Source organism: Convolutriloba macropyga, chromosome 1 (genome assembly GCF_964194025.1).
Source record: "Convolutriloba macropyga chromosome 1, txConMacr16.3, whole genome shotgun sequence".
Taxonomy (NCBI): Eukaryota; Metazoa; Xenacoelomorpha; order Acoela; family Convolutidae; genus Convolutriloba; species Convolutriloba macropyga.
In genome coordinates this window covers 71206848-71224028 of record NC_134468.1, presented here as the reverse complement: position 1 = coordinate 71224028, position 17181 = coordinate 71206848, and the positions used below count along the sequence as shown (strand labels likewise).

At 36.5% G+C, this 17181-nt stretch overlaps 2 protein-coding genes across 15 annotated transcripts in view; both read left to right on the top strand.

The window, feature by feature from the left end:
• The window catches only part of LOC142342119 (cilia- and flagella-associated protein 46-like), a 754419-nt gene that overhangs the window by 240919 nt on the left and 496319 nt on the right, over positions 1–17181 (top strand). The window lies entirely within an intron of this gene.
• The window catches only part of LOC142342096 (uncharacterized), an 87813-nt gene that overhangs the window by 51068 nt on the left and 19564 nt on the right, over positions 1–17181 (top strand). For all 3 annotated transcript variants that reach the window (XR_012759150.1, XM_075393294.1, XM_075393286.1), the window contains exons 8-9: positions 14330–14558; positions 15080–15356. Coding sequence is in view for 2 of the 3 variants with exons in the window: in XM_075393294.1 (XP_075249409.1) it covers positions 14330–14558; positions 15080–15356 (506 nt within the window). In the remaining variant the exon portion in view is untranslated. The remainder of the gene's footprint in view (positions 1–14329; positions 14559–15079; positions 15357–17181) is intronic.

The following is a 17181-nucleotide window of genomic DNA, read 5'->3' as shown; positions in this document are numbered from 1 at the left end:
TTAGACAATCATGTTTCGTAAAATTCTCACATATGAATTTATACAAGATTTGTTTTGAAACATGGGACCACAGTTTTGCTCTAATCTGACGTGAAAAAGTTATAGCGGATTCTTGAAAAACTACATAGGAGTTGCCCAGAGCACAAGAGTGGCAATGAATTTTTTGTGTTGTGCCTTAAAACTAAGAAACCTAAGGATTCAAGCTTTCGTTGCAGCTGCGAACATTAAATAAACCACTTCAAAGCGGTAACTAAAATACCAATTATGCAAGTGGGTGTTGGTTGTTATTGTTATACCTGCGAATCTTAAATGTGAGCGTAGCTATATTGCAATCTTCTTGATTTTTACGACTCGAAGAGGTGTTTTTAATCGCTCTTGAACGAAGTTCATAGCAATTATTGTAAACGTGTTGGTCTTTTTATGCAAATTTTTTGCCTGACCATTTTGCTCTTTTCTTCTGGAAGATTCTGTGACTTCGTAAGTGAATTTTTCGCTCTTTCGTTCTTCAATTTTGAGTGATCTCTATTGTTCTTACAGCTTGTCGCTAAACTAAAATCGATTGCATTATAGCAAAAAGAAGGGCCTGGCAGCCGAGTGGGCAGTGCTTCTGGCGAGGGATCTGGAGGTCAGTGGTCCAAATCCCGGCGTGGGGAGCTATTTTTGCTCTTTTAAAGAAAAATTTTATCTACGCTACAGCCTCTGAATTAAATTGCCTCGCCTGTCGTTCGAGAGCAATTTTTCCCACATAAGTCTGTTTATGTTTAATGCATTCTGATTGATCTGATATGTTACTCTAAAATCAGTGGAAATAATGCTTCTTTGTTATTTAATTTGTTCTTCTTTATGATTAGACAATTATGTTTCGTAAAATTCTCACATATGAATTTATACAAGATTTGTTTTGAATTATGGGACCACAGTTTTGCTCTAATATGACGTGAAAAAGTTATAGCGGATTCTTGAAAAATTACATAGGAGTTGCCCAGAGCACAAGAGTGGCAATGAATTTTTTGTGTTGTGCCTTAAAACTAAGAAACCTAAGGATTCAAGCTTTCGTTGCAGCTGCGAACATTAAATAAACCACTTCAAAGCGGTAACTAAAATACCAATTATGCAAGTGGGTGTTGGTTGTTATTGTTATACCTGCGAATCTTAAATGTGAGCGTAGCTATATTGCAATCTTCTTGATTTTTACGACTCGAAGAGGTGTTTTTAATTGCTCTTGAACGAAGTTCATAGCAATTATTGTAAACGTGTTGGTCTTTTTATGCAAATTTTTTGCCTGACCATTTTGCTCTTTTCTTCTGGAAGATTCTGTGACTTCGTAAGTGACTTTTTCGCTCTTTCGTTCTTCAATTTTGAGTGATCTCTATTGTTCTTACAGCTTGTCGCTAAACTAAAATCGATTGCATTATAGCAAAAAGAAGGGCCTTGCAGCCGAGTGGGCAGTGCTTCTGGCGAGGGATCTGGAGGTCAGTGGTCCGAATCCCGGCGTGAGGAGCTATTTTTGCTCTTTTAAAGAAAAAATTTATCTACGCTACAGCCTCTGAATTAAATTGCCTCGCCTGTCGTTCGAGAGCAATTTTTCCCACAAAAGTCTGTTTATGTTTAATGCATTCTGATTGATCTGATATGTTACTCTAAAATCAGTGGAAATAATGCTTCTTTATTTAATTTGTTCTTCTTTATGATTAGACAATCATGTTTCGTAAAATTCTCACATATGAATTTATACAAGATTTGTTTTGAATTATGGGACCACAGTTTTGCTCTAATATGACGTGAAAAAGTTATAGCGGATTCTTGAAAAATTACATAGGAGTTGCCCAGAGCACAAGAGTGGCAATGTATTTTTTGTTGTGCCTTTAAACTAAGAAACCTAAGGATTCAAGCTTTCGTTGCAGCTGCGAACGTTAAATAAACCACTTCAAAGCGGTAACTAAAATACCAATTATGCAAGTGGGTGTTGGTTGTTATTGTTATACCTGCGAATCTCAAATGTGAGCGTAGCTTTATTGCAGTCTTGATTTTTACGACTCGAAGAGGAGGTGTTTTTAATTGCTCTTGAACGAAGTTCATAGCAATTATTGTAAACGTGTTGGTCTTTTTATCCAAATTTTTTGCCTGACCATTTTGCTCTTTTCTTCTGGAAGATTCTGTGACTTCGTAAGTGACTTTTTCGTTCTTTCGTTCTTCCGTTTTGAGTGATCTCTATTGTTCTTACAGCTTGTCGCTAAACTAAAATCGATTGCATCATAGCAAAAAGAAGGGCCTGGCAGCCGAGTGGGCAGTGCTTCTGGCGAGGGATCTGGAGGTCAGTGGCCCGAATCCCGGCGTGGGGAGCTATTTTGGCTCTTTTAAAGAAAAATTTTATCTACGCTACAGCCTCTGAATTAAATTGCCTCGCCTGTCGTTCGAGAGCATTTTTTCCCACATAAGTCTGTTTATGTTTAATGCATTCTGATTGATCTGATATGTTACTCTAAAGTCAGTGGAAATAATGCTTCTTTGTTATTTAATTTCTTCTTCTTTGTGATTAGACAATCATGTTTCGTAAAATTCTCACATATGAATTTATACAAGATTTGTTTTGAATTATGGGACCACAGTTTTGCTCTAATATGACGTGAAAATGTTATAGCGGATTCTTGAAAAATTACATAGGAGTTGCCCAGAGCACAAGAGTGGCAATGAATTTTTTGTGTTGTGCCTTAAAACTAAGAAACCTAAGGATTCAAGCTTTCGTTGCAGCTGCGAACATTAAATAAACCACTTCAAAGCGGTAACTAAAATACCAATTATGCAAGTGGGTGTTGGTTGTTATTGTTATACCTGCGAATCTGAAATGTGAGCGTAGCTATATTGCAATCTCCTTGATTTTTACGACTCGAAGAGGTGTTTTTAATCGCTCTTGAACGAAGTTCATAGCAATTATTGTAAACGTGTTGGTCTTTTTATGCAAATTTTTTGCCTGACCATTTTGCTCTTTTCTTCTGGAAGATTCTGTGACTTCGTAAGTGACTTTTTCGTTCTTCAGTTTTGAGTGATCTCTATTGTTCTTACAGCTTGTCGCTAAACTAAAATCGATTGCATTATAGCAAAAAGAAGGGCCTGGCAGCCGAGTGGGCAGTGCTTCTGGCGAGGGATCTGGAGGTCAGTGGTCCGAATCCCGGCGTGGGGAGCTATTTTTGCTCTTTTAAAGAAAAATTTTATCTACGCTACAGCCTCTGAATTAAATTGCCTCGCCTGTCGTTCGAGAGCAATTTTTCCCACATAAGTCTGTTTATGTTTAATGCATTCTGATTGATCTGATATGTTTCTCTAAAATCAGTGGAAATAATGCTTCTTTGTTATTTAATTTGTTCTTCTTTATGATTAGACAATCATGTTTCGTAAAATTCTCACATATGAATTTATACAAGATTTGTTCTGAATTATGGGACCACAGTTTTGCTCTAATATGACGTGAAAAAGTTATAGCGGATTCTTGAAAAGTTACATAGGAGTTGCCCAGAGCACAAGAGTGGCAATGAATTTTTTGTGTTGTGCCTTAAAACTAAGAAACCTAAGGATTCAAGCTTTCGTTGCAGCTGCGAACATTAAATAAACCACTTCAAAGCGGTAACTAAAATACCAATTATGCAAGTGGGTGTTGGTTGTTATTGTTATACCTGCGAATCTTAAATGTGAGCGTAGCTTTATTGCAGTCTTGATTTTTACGACTCGAAGAGGAGGTGTTTTTAATTGCTCTTGAACGAAGTTCATAGCAATTATTGTAAAGGTGTTGGTCTTTTTATCCAAATTTTTTGCCTGACCATTTTGCTCTTTTCTGCTGGAAGATTCTGTGACTTCGTAAGTGACTTTTTCGTTCTTTCGTTCTTCCGTTTTGAGTGATCTCTAATGTTCTTACAGCTTGTCGCTAAACTAAAATCGATTGCATTACAGCAAAAAGAAGGGCCTGGCAGCCGAGTGGGCAGTGCTTCTGGCGAGGGATCTTGAGGTCAGTGGTCCGAATTCCGGCGTGGGGAGCTATTTTTGCTCTTTTAAAGAAAAATTTTATCTAAGCTACAGCCTCTGGATTAAATTGCCTCGCCTATCGTTAGAGAGCAATTTTTCCGACATAAGTCTGTTTATGTTTAATGCATTCTGATTGATCTGATAGGTTACTCTAAAATCAGTGGAAATAATGCTTCTTTGTTATTTAATTTGTTCGTCTTTATGATTAGACAATCATGTTTCGTAAAATTCTCACATATGAATTTATACAAGATTTGTTTTGAAACATGGGATCACAGTTTTGCTCTAATCTGACGTGAAAAAATTATAGCGGATTCTTGAAAAACTACATAGGAACTTCCCAGAGCACAAGAGTGGCAATGAATTTTTTGTTTTGTGCCTTAAAACTAAGAAACATAAGGATTCAAGCTTTCGTTGCAGCTGCGAACATTAAATAAAGCACTTCAAAGCGGTAACTAAAATACCAATTTTGCAAGTGGGTGTTGGTTGTTATTGTTATACCTGCGAATCTTAAATGTGAGCGTAGCTTTATTGCAGTCTTGATTTTTACGACTCGAAGAGGAGGTGTTTTTAATTGCTCTTGAACGAAGTTCATAGCAATTATTGTAAACGTGTTGGTCTTTTTATCCAAATTTTTTGCCTGACCATTTTGCTCTTTTCTTCTGGAAGATTCTGTGACTTCGTAAGTGACTTTTTCGTTCTTTCGTTCTTCCGTTTTGAGTGATCTCTAATGTTCTTACAGCTTGTCGCTAAACTAAAATCGATTGCATTATAGCAAAAAGAAGGGCCTGGCAGCCGAGTGGGCAGTGCTTCTGACGAGGGATCTTGAGGTCAGTGGTCCGAATTCCGGCGTGGGGAGCTATTTTTGCTCTTTTAAAGAAAAATTTTATCTAAGCTACAGCCTCTGGATTAAATTGCCTCGCCTATCGTTAGAGAGCAATTTTTCCGACATAAGTCTGTTTATGTTTAATGCATTCTGATTGATCTGATAGGTTACTCTAAAATCAGTGGAAATAATGCTTCTTTGTTATTTAATTTGTTCGTCTTTATGATTAGACAATCATGTTTCGTAAAATTCTCACATATGAATTTATACAAGATTTGTTTTGGAACATGGGATCACAGTTTTGCTCTAATCTGACGTGAAAAAATTATAGCGGATTCTTGAAAAACTACATAGGAACTTCCCAGAGCACAAGAGTGGCAATGAATTTTTTGTTTTGTGCCTTAAAACTAAGAAACATAAGGATTCAAGCTTTCGTTGCAGCTGCGAACATTAAATAAAGCACTTCAAAGCGGTAACTAAAATACCAATTTTGCAAGTGGGTGTTGGTTGTTATTGTTATACCTGCGAATCTTAAATGTGAGCGTAGCTTTATTGCAGTCTTCTTGATTTTTACGACTCGAAGAGGAGGTGTTTTTAATTGCTCTTGAACGAAGTTCATAGCAATTATTTTAAACGTGTTGGTCTTTTTATGCAAATTTTTTGCCTGACCATTTTGCTCTTTTCTTCTGGAAGATTCTGTGACTTCGTAAGTGACTTTTTCGTTCTTCAGTTTTGAGTGATCTCTATTGCTCTTACTCCGAAGTAAAGCTTGTTGTTAAAATAAAAAAAGTGATAGCAGCATAGCAAGAAGAAGGGCCTGATAGCCCATTTGGCAGTGCTTCTGGTCAGGCAGCGGTAGGGCAATGGTTCAAATCACGGCGCGGTCAAAAATTTTTGCACACTTAAAGAAATTTTTATCTAGGCTACATCTCCTGAATTAAAATGCCTCGCCTGTCGTTCGAGAGCATTTTCTCCGAAATTAGTCGGTTTATGTCTAATGCATTCTGATTGATCTGATAGGTTACTCTAAAATCAGTGGAAATAATGCTTTTGTTATTTAATTTGTTCTTCTTTATGATTATACAATCATGTTTCGTAAAATTCTCACATAGGAATTTATACAAGATTTGTTTTGAAACATTGGACCACAGTTCTGCTCTAATATGACGTGAAAAAATTATAGCGGATTCTTGAAAAACTACATAGGAACTTCCCAGAGCACAAGAATGGCAATGAATTTTTTGTTTTGTGCCTTAAAACTAAGAAACATAAGGATTCAAGCTTTCGTTGCAGCTGCGAACATTAAATAAAGCACTTCAAAGCGGTAACTAAAATACCAATTTTGCAAGTGGGTGTTGGTTGTTATTGTTATACCTGCGAATCTTAAATGTGAGCGTAGCTTTATTGCAGTCTTCTTGATTTTTACGACTCGAAGAGGAGGTGTTTTTAATTGCTCTTGAACGAAGTTCATAGCAATTATTGTAAACGGGTTGGTGTTTTTATGCAAATTTTTTGCCTGACCATTTTGCTCTTTTCTTCTGGAAGATTCTGTGACTTCGTAAGTGTTTTTTTCGTTCTTCAGTTTTGAGTGATCTCTATTGCTCTTACTCCGAAGTAAAGCTTGTTGTTGAAATAAAAAAAAGTGATAGCAGCATAGCAAGAAGAAGGGCATGATAGCCCATTTGGCAGTGCTTCTGGTCAGGCAGCGGGAGGGCAATGGTTCAAATCACGGCGCGGTCAAAAATTTTTGCACCCTTAAAGAAAATTTTGTCTAGGCTACATCTCCTGAATTAAAATGCCTCGCCTGTCTTCGAGAGCATTTTCTCCGAAATTAGTCGGTTTATGTCTAATGCATTCTGATTGATCTGATAGGTTACTCTAGAATCAGTGGAAATAATGCTTTTGTTATTTAATTTGTTCTTCTTTATGATTAGACAATCATGTTTCGTAAAATTCTCACATAGGAATTTATACAAGATTTGTTTTGAAACATTGGACCACAGTTCTGCTCTAATATGACGTGAAAAAATTATAGCGGATTCTTGAAAAACTACATAGGAACTTCCCAGAGCACAGGAGTGGCAATGAATTTTTTGTTTTGTGCCTTAAATTAAGAAACATAAGGATTCAAGCTTTCGTTGCAGCTGCGAACATTAAATAAAGCACTTCAAAGCGGTAACTAAAATACCAATTTTGCAAGTGAGTGTTGGATGTTATTGTTATACCTGCGAATCTTAAAGGTGAGCGTAGCTAGATTGCAGTCTTCCTGATTTTTGCGACTCGAAGAGGTGTGGTTTTTAATTGCTCTTGAACGAAGTTCATAGCAATTATTGTAAACGGGTTGGTGTTTTTATGCAAATTTTGTGCTTGACCATTTTGCGCTTTTCTTTTAGAAGAATCTTTGACCTCTTAAGTGACTTTTTCGTGCTTTCGTTCTTTTTTGAGTGATCTCTATTGCTCTTACTCCGAAGTAAAGCTTGTTGTTAAAATGAAAAAAGTGATTGCAGCATAGCAAGAAGAAGGGCCTGATAGCCCATTTGGCAGTGTTTCTGGTCAGGCAGCGGGAGGGTAATGGTTCAAATCACGGCGCGGTCAAAAATTTTTGCACCCTTAAGAAAATTTTATCTAGGCTACAGCCCATGAATTAAATTGCCTCGCCTGTCGTTGTATATTTATGTAAATTGGTTGGTGTAAATCGTTGTAAATTGGTAGGCGTATATTTAATGCATTCTGATCGATCTGATAGGTTACTCGAAAATCAGCGGAAATAATGTTTCTTTATGTTATTTAATTTGTTCTTTTTTATGATTAGACAATCATTTTTCGTAAAATTCTCACATATGAATTTCTACAAGATTTGTTTTGAAACATGGGACCGCAGTTTTGCTCTAATATGACGTGAAAAAGTTATAGTGGATTCCTGAAAAACTACATAGGAGTTGCCCAGAGCACAAGGGTGACAATGAAGTTTTTGCGGTGTGCCATGAAACTAAGAAACCTAAGGATTCAAGCTTTTGTTGCCGCTGCGAACATTAATTAAAGCACTTCAGAGCGGTAACTAAAATACCAATTATGCAAGTGGGTGTTGGTTTTTTTGTTATACCGGCGAAGCTGAAAAAAGCGTAGCTATATTGCAGTCTTCCTGATTTTTACGACTCGAAGAGTGATTTTTAATTGCTCTTGAACGAAGTTCATAGCAATTATTGTAAACGTGTTTCTTTTTATGCAAATTTTTTGCTTGACCATTTTGCGCTTTTCTTCTAGAAGGTTCTGTGACCTCTTAAGTGACTTTTTCGTGCTTTATTCATTTTCGAGTGATCTCTATTGCTCTTACTCCGAAGTAAAGCTTGTTTTTGAAATAAAAAAAAGTGATAGCAGCATAGCAAGAAGAAGGGCCTGATAGCCCGTTTGGCAGTGCTTCTGGTCAGGCAGCGGGAGGGCAATGGTTTAAATCACGGTGAGGTCAAAAATTTTTGCACGCTTAAAGACAATTTTATCTAGGCTACAGCCCCTGAATTAAATTGCCTCGCTTGTTGGTCGAGAGCAATTTTTCCGACTTTAGTCGGTTTATAATGCATTCTGATTGATCTGATAGGTTACTCTAAACTCAGTGGAAATAATGCTTCTTTAGGTTTATTAATTTGTTCTTTATGATTAGACGGTCAGGTTTCGTAAAATTCTCACATATGAATTTCTACAAAATTTGTTTTGAAACATGGGACCACAGTTTTGCTCTAATATGACGTGAAAAAGTTATCGCGGATTCTTTAAAAACTGCATAAGAGTTGGCCAGAGCACTAGAGTGACAATGAATGTTTTTTGTTGTGCCATAAAGCTAAGAAACTAAGAAAATTTTATCTGGGCTACAGCACTGATTTATATTGCCTCGCCTGTTGTTCAGGAGCAATGCTTCTGACAATTAGTCGGTTTATGTTCTGAGGATTTCCCGAAAGTACTATTTGTTCAGACGGTGTTTGACCTAAAATCAAAAGAGTAAAATTGGCGTGTGAAATCATGTTTGAAGCAACAATTATAAACGTGTCTTTTTTATGCAAATTTTATGCTGGAGCTTTTTCTAGAACAATCTTTTGAGAGTTAGCGGGTCGGAACTCATCTCCAAACATCTTTTTTTAGCAGGATAAAGGTTTCTCTAGCCTATGCTCTCTTCTACATTTTTCGCCGCGCCAGTCCTTCGAGAGCAATACGTCGGACGTTTGTCTATTTTTTCCCTGAGCAATAGAGCAGATTTTAAGTTGACACCGTCATCCTCTCTGTGGCTATTATTTCGGCGCTCCTTTTTTTATTTGCTTTACCTTTTGATCACATTGTGCGTTTTACATAAATCTCGATTTTCACGCTTGACTTCTGACTTACCTCACTCAGTTTCAACTGAATGGATTTTCAATTTTTCACGCAATGATTTACGCACTGTAGTGAATACGGTCAAAGTCAAGAGAGCAAAGTCAAAAGAAACGGGATAAACATATAGAGCCCGGTATTTAAGTTATAGTGCATAAGATTATCAAAGTTCTTCAAAACGATTGCTAGCTGTCATTAGTATTATTCTTAATAGCGTTCAGTTTAGACGCTGATTTAAGCGTAAATTTAGAATCTAACCGAATATGCAGATGTTTCATACGAAATAAGAAGACTTTGACACCAAATAAGAACACTTTGAAAACTTCTGTCTATTCTCTCAATTTTTTTTTCTGTTTCAATCCCAATGAGCGTCAAGTGGGTCAACGGCGGCTATTTTGCAGCAATTTCTTTTCTCTGTTTATTTATTCTGTGCGTTGATTCAGTGAGTTTTTGTCTTTGAAAAGTGTTTCTGAGAAAATTAATCTGGATAGCCGTTTTTTCACGTCCATTTGACTGACTGTTTTTTCCCCCAAGATTGGATTTTGGTCGAAATTTTCTTTGATCGATACTTTAGCAATGTCACCATCTGTAATTATTTTTCAGTGTTTATATAGGCCTAATAATCCGTTTCAATTGCAGAATTTCTCAATATTTCTCAATTTTTAGTTAATTTTTGGTTGTTTGTTCAATATTTTTTCGTTTTTTATCTTGGAGCAGATTTTGTATTCAATTTTTATGGTAACTTAAGTTTGATAAGTCTTGCAATGAATGCCTCTTTTTGACAGAAGGAGTTGTTATAACATTGTACCCATACTAATCCGATTTTGCGGTTTTTGTCAAGTTTTTTGTTTTGTTTGTATTTTGGTTTCAACAACGCCTGTGTTAATGAAAATTGATTTTTTGGCCTTTTTTGAATTTCAGTAAAATTTCGAAGTTTTTGGAATTGTAATTTTGATTTTAATTTTAATTTTTTAATCTTCAAACTTAGTGCCCGTTTTTTTATTAAGAAAGGAAAATTGCCTTGTTTTTTGTCAGCCTCGAATGCTAACTATTAAAATTCTTTGTTATTTACCTCAATTTGTTTATCAATGTCATGTTTAACTTCTTAAATATAGTGAATTGTCTTTTGGATCCTTCTTTTTAATAATATACTCATTTTCTCAAAATTCTAGCATGTTTCATTCAGCATTCTCCTGAGACCTATTGTTTTCTTCGTTTTACTTTATATTAGTTGTAAAAAACTAATTGATAAAAAAATATGATAAATGATAAAAAAATAGTACAAAGCCTTCATCTTTTTTCTTGAAATATTATTTTTTGGTTTGCAATTGATCTCAATTAATATAATGGAGCACTAAGTATTTGATGGGATCTCTTTTAAAATTTTTGCTGCAGAAATTTTAGGAGCTAGGTTTTTCTACTGAACGAGTTTTTGCCTTTGAGTTCTATTCTGCTTCAATCGTCTTTTCTATTATATTTTAGTGTGACTTGATTTTGTCTATGATATCTCCACTCAGAGATAAGCATGCTTTTTGTAATAATTGCCGCGACGCCACAATTATTTTGAGCCCTAAGTTTTAGTTATTTTTTGTATTGTTCTTTTTATTTTCTAAGAATATTCTTTGCCCTATGTTAATGCGAATTTTTGGTCGCAGAGTTAATTGCTGATTTCTGAGCTTTTCGACTGTTGTCTTGAGCTATTTCATGACAAATTTTAGCCTGGTCAGTTTTTGTGCCTAATTGTATTTGTTCATCCATAGATTTTTAGCCAGTTTTTAACGTTATCAGGTATTTTTTAATAATAGGAGAATAATCAAGATTTCGTTGGTTTAATACTGCTTAATTTGTCAGAAATTTGCGGCTTTTTCATGTTTTTTTTATTGATTGGTTGTATTTTAACTTCTTTCGATGTCAATGCTCAAATCTGTCAATGCCCACCCCCCCTCTCCCCCCAACGCTTGTGCAATCCCCCACAACACACACACACAATAAACACACACTCTGGTCCCCCAATGCTAACGAAATCCTGAAGGCTCCGCTGGCTATTTCTGAAGCCAGCCGGTCGTTCAAGAGCAATTCACCCGACGTTAGTCGTTTATTATTAGCCGCCTCAGCTTCTCCGCCGGCTATTATAGCGCTCCTTTTTTATTACAATTCAAAGAATTTGAATTGTGTTGGGGTGCTGTTTTCATGATTTTTGACATCTACTGTTTTTTTTTATTTTTAATCTGATTTTTTTAGAAATGGTTTTCTCAATTCACGGATAGTCCGTCCTATGTCTGATTTTTGTTTAGTCAATGCAAATTCTTTGAATTATACGTCAGGTTTTGTCCTGCTATGTTTTTTGCTTCGTCGAATAAAAAGTTTTCGCTTTACCTCATTTTGCCGCCTTTTGAACATTTTGCGTGAAATCTATTTGACTTCTCTAGCCTAGTTTCACTCTTCTCCCATTCTACTAAAAGTGATTTTAGACAGCAGTTGCTCAGCAAGGCAATTCAAAATAAACGGAGTCGGTATCAAGAAACGAAATCAGAAATAGAAACAGGAGAAACCCATAAAGCCAAGTTTTAGATGCCTGTTACTCGGACTGTGTTCTTAGTTGCCATTTCTAATGCTTATTGGTATTGATACTAGCCACTGTGTCGTCTCACTACAAAAAAGTATGTTCAGCTCCAAAATGACATCGAAACAGTTCGCACGTGAAATTTTGTGTGCAAAAATCTTTTTTATTAGCTTTTCTCTTTTAATCCCAATCTTGGTTATGGGAATCAACGGCGGCTATTTTCCGGCAATTTGCCGGGTATGTTTTTTACGGTTTAACGATAACGATAAAGCAATACTATTCAGCATTCATCGGAAGCTGTAAAACGCAAAATTTGATCATTTTTAAGCAAAATTGAACGCGAAATTTAAGCAGTTACTGCTTCAAGATGAAATTAAACTGCGACAATTAACAATGTGCGAAAAGGTCATTATTAGGATTCTTTGGCACAGTTATCGTTCTCCGCAAAACGGAGCTTGGGGTTAGTCGACACACAAATTAGACAAATTAGAAGACACGCAAACTTAACCGCAGATTTCATCAGGACGATTTGAAAATGACAGAAATCAGAATAATATTAATTGCTCTCGAATAAAGTGTGAAGCAATTATTGTAAACATGTTGGTCTTCTTATGCAAAATTTTTGGTTGACCATTTTGAGCTGCGGCGCTAGAACATTCGGTGACTTCTCAAGTGATTTTTTTTCAAGCATCAGTTTTTCATTTTGAGTGATTTCAATTGCTCTTATTCTGAAATGTTTGTTTCTTGTGTAAGAGTGATATTTTTAGCGGTTGAGTAGCAACGCGAATGTAGCTTAGTGTTTAAGATATCTGGCACCCAACTTCAGTCGGTTTATGTTTCAACTTGTTATTAGAAGTTTTGACTTAATTTTTTGTTGGTCGTGATGATTTGCTCGTTTGAAAAAGATTCAGATCAAATCCCGCTGAGACACGGCCTAATTAGCTAGTAGTTATAGCCAATTAATGTTTGTCTTAACTAAGGGACGCTTCTTTACCTGCTCAGAGCGCGGGTAGTTATCTGAACTGTGATTTGAGTAGTTGGGTTTGTTTGTGTCGGCTAAAAGGTCTGTTGGCTGGTTTGAATGTCGGCATGTTGACCGGCCACGGAAGTAGTCTTACGCGACTGTAACTTGGATTTAATTATCAATACATATATCACGCAAAAATTTATCTCCGACGTTGCCTGTCGAATTTGACGACTTTTAAGAGAGCCGAAACTTGAATTCACTTCAAAATTGCCGAAACAGCAAAGAGCAATTAAAACGCTTGGCGAAATCATTTCCGAGGCAATTAGGCCACGGTGATCTCTAGCTCGGTTGTGATAGATTCATATCAAGTCCCACCGGACACGGGTATGGCCATCGTCCACATTTCTTACTTTTTGCTTTAACTTGTCCCTCTACAATTATCTTGCCTGATTATTTATAAGATTGAAAATCTCACTTCATTGTGATTTGTTCAGAATTTGTGCCCTCGTTTCATTTGGTGATCTGGCTGGTTTATAAATTTATGGGGTGAATAATAGAATAAAGTTCAGGCACTCATATAGTCGGCATTGTACGTCTCCCTATTAGTGTTCTTATGTTAAATCTCTCGAACGAAGTTTGAAGCAGTTATTGTGAGTGTGGGTGTCGTTTTTATGCAACATTTTTGCTTGACAGTTTGGAACATTCTTTCGATTTCACTTCTCGAGTGACGTTTCAAGCTTGACTTCTTGATTATTGACTTCTCGATGAATTATCCAAGATCCTGAAAGCCGAGTGTTTAAATGCTTTTGTCTCTCATTGCGGAGAGCGTGGGTTTGAACCTCTGCTTGGTTGTACTCATAAATTATGTAGGCTAAAGCCTCCCCTGTGAAAAAATTTGCCTGTCGTTCGAGATCAGTGTTTTCGAGCTGTTTATGCTTTGAATTAGGGTCCCAAATTCCGAGTGAACTAAAAGAATACCAAGTGATCAGTGACTATTTTGCATGATAATTTGGGCCTCCAAAAGATGGCATCTGTATTATTTAAGCCATGAATTTTAAAACGCGTAAAGTTAATTTCTGTACCCACAATTACCTTTGTTTGGTTTGAAATTTTAAAGGAAGTGCAGTTTCAAGTTTTCTTGTGATGTGAGTCAATTATTTTGGTTAAAAGGCAGTTCGATTTTGAAGTGTCATTGAGGTTTCGGAGGTACATAGTGCATGTCTAATTATATCTGCAAATTGTACCATTCAATTGTTAGAACGTTTGTTCTGATTTGAAGACGTACTTGGGCTTCGAACTCAATTTTAACAATCAATTAGTCTATCTGCCGGTGTATTTCGCTTCACATTTATCGTGTTAACAACTTTAAAGTTGTGAGGATTCAGTGCGATAAACTGATTATTTTATTGTCTTACCGAGAAAATGAAAAATACAGATGACACGTTACTGTGTCGGTTGAGGGGCAGTTTGTGTGCAAAGCGTTTAAGAGTTGCAAAGAGGATATGCTTTCAATTTTATCTCTTAAGTCATTTTCAAATAAAATTAGAACTGATTGTTTCTTGCAATGTGATTTATCAAAAAGGTGCTGACTTTTTAGAGAAACAGGGCTCAGTACTTGATGAGGACGAAGAACCCGAGCAGTACAGTAATGATGTCCCCACTAAACTCCGCACACTTAATAACATGGTCAACCAATATCTTGAGGAGGGAAGAGCAGAGACATGTGTGCCCCTGTGCAAGAAAGCGTACGCTGATATCCAGAAAGAACTGGGCGAAAACCACCCCGACCTGGCCACAGTCATGTGCATTCTTGCCAAAGTCTATCGGTAAGATATCACGTGGAATAGTGTCTTCTTTACTGCCCGTTTACGGAATTTGTGGAAAAACAAATGATTCGTAAAGATTTAGCTCAGATTTTTGAATTGAAATAGTGAACAGTGCATGTGCTTAATTGGTGTTGTATTTTCAGTTGAGACAAGTTTGCTGGTATTTTGCCTTCTTCCTCATATACACAGCCTCTGAAAGCTTTTGCTTCAAGAAAACCTGAACTTGAGTTCAATTCAGTGAAGCAAGTCGACATTCATAATTTCGACTAATTTGATCTCTATTTGAGACTGTCTACTACAGAATCTTGTGGCTGGCAAATGACAGTTGCGTGTTAATCAATTGCCTCAATAAAACAACTGTGCATTTGCTGCGTGAACATACGCAGCAGCCAGTAGTCTAAATTACACGAGGGAGGAGTCTGGGACACATAATGGAACCCAATTTGCTCTTTTTGTTGGCAAAATATTGCCAAGGATTTTATCTTTTGAATCAAGAATCATGTCAATAATTTTTTTTTCAGTCATCAGTGTAAATACGAAGAAGCCAAGGCAGTTCTGAAGCAAGCTCTTGAGATCAGACAGGTCCAACTCAGTCCCGAACATCCAATGACTGGCGCCATCCACTGTAATCTGGCCTCAGTCCAGTCCCAAACAGGCCAGAACAAGGATGCAAAAGCCAATATAGAAAAGGCCATATCTATCAAGGAGAAGTCGGGTGGACCAGGAAGTGATTTCGACGTGGGTGCTTTGTATCGCAATCTGGGCAGGATACTCAGGAATATGAAGGAATATGATGAGGTATGAACATGCTGCAAAAATTGATGAAAAACATTTTGATGCGACAGAGTTTGCGACAACTTGTGTCTTGTATGCAAAATTTTTGCTTAACCGTTTTTGCGCTTTTGTTCTAGAGCATTCTTTCGCTGGCAAGTAATGACTTTTTCGCTCTTTGACTTGATTTGTGCGCGATTAAATGCTCTCATACAATTAGATATTATATTAGTTAGCAATTATATTAGTTCTGTTGGTCTTTTTAATTGCTCTCGTAGAGAATCAATTATTGTAAACTTGCGTGTCTTTTTTATGCAAAATTTTTGCTTGACAGTTTTGACTTCGAGTGACTTTTACGCCCTTGACTTTTTGCGTTTACGCCCTTGACTTTTTGTTGGTCTTTTTAATTGCTCTCGTAGAGAATCAATTATTGTAAACTTGCGTGTCTTTTTTATGCAAAATTTTTGCTTGACAGTTTTGACTTCGAGTGACTTTTACGCCCTTGACTTTTTGCGTTTCGCGTGATCTAAAATTCTCTCTCAATCACAATCTCTAGCAGCTGAACTCAATTGGCGGCAATTTAATACTAAAAGTCAATTGAAAAGTGCGCCGAAACTGATGCCGTTTTTCACTTTAAATCTTAAAAGAGGTATATGTTAACCTCAAATGTGGTTATTTGAAGCCCACTGTTGAACTTCTTAGTTCCATTTAGGCTCCTCCTAACTCCCCCCCCCCCCGACTGCAATCGATTAGAGCTCCCACTAGTCGTTCGAGAGCAATTCTTCCGACGTTTAGTCGGTTATGTTTAATCTGACTTTTGCTTGACCGATTTTTCGTCTGAGCTATTTGACTTTTCGTCTTTAAAAACGGGATAAACAGGTAGCGCCCAGCGGTCATTAAGTTTCATTAGAGGCCCTTAGCCGCGTTTAGCAGTCTTTTGAGCGCTTAGTGTGTTGAAGCTACCAGTAAAGTTCTAGTTTAAGGTTAAAGGGTCATTTATAGGAGTTTTTGAGCCGAAAATATTGCTTTTCAATAGCCGCCGGCTATTATAGCGCTCCTATTTTTTTTACTTTGTCGAACAAAAAAATGTTTCGCTTTACCTCATTTTGCCGCTTTTTTAACATTTTGCGTGAAATCTTTTTGACTTCTCTAGGCTAGTTTCCCTCTTCTGTCATTATGCTAAAAGTGATTTTGAACATCAGGTGTTCAGCAAAGCAATTCAAAATGAACAGAGTAAGTATAAAAAATCGAAGTCAGAAATAAACTGGATAAACCCATAAAGCCCCATTTTAGTTGCCCGCTATTTGAACGTCGTTAATACAAGTCGTAGTTACCATCTCTAATGCTTATTGCTATTAATAGTAGCCCCTGTAGCCTCTCTCTAGGAAACAGAATTATGTTCAACTACGAAACCCCATCAAAATAAATCAGACTTAAAAAATGTTTTTGTACAAAAATCTTTTTTTTTCAATATCTTCGATTCTTTCAATCCCAAGCATGCTTGTTGGAATCAACGGCGGCTATTTTCCGGCAAGCTGTGGGGTATATTTTGTTTTCTCGACATTTTTCCAGTTTTTTGTTGGACCAGTGTAAAATTGAGGCTGGTTAAAGTTGATAAAGGTCGTGCTAAACATAAGTACTTTTTATGTCCTTTTTAAGAGCTGTATGTTTTGGTAATCCAAACAAAAACACGCAAATTTATACTGATTTTCAATTTTTTCAAGGTTTTTGAAAATTTGACTTTTAAAATTTTTTTTCAGCCCTAGGTGTCAAGGAACCTAGCGTTTGATTATAGCGTACTGCAGAGTTCTAGTAGTATTAAAATGGTTTTTAACATTTTTTTTTTCATTTT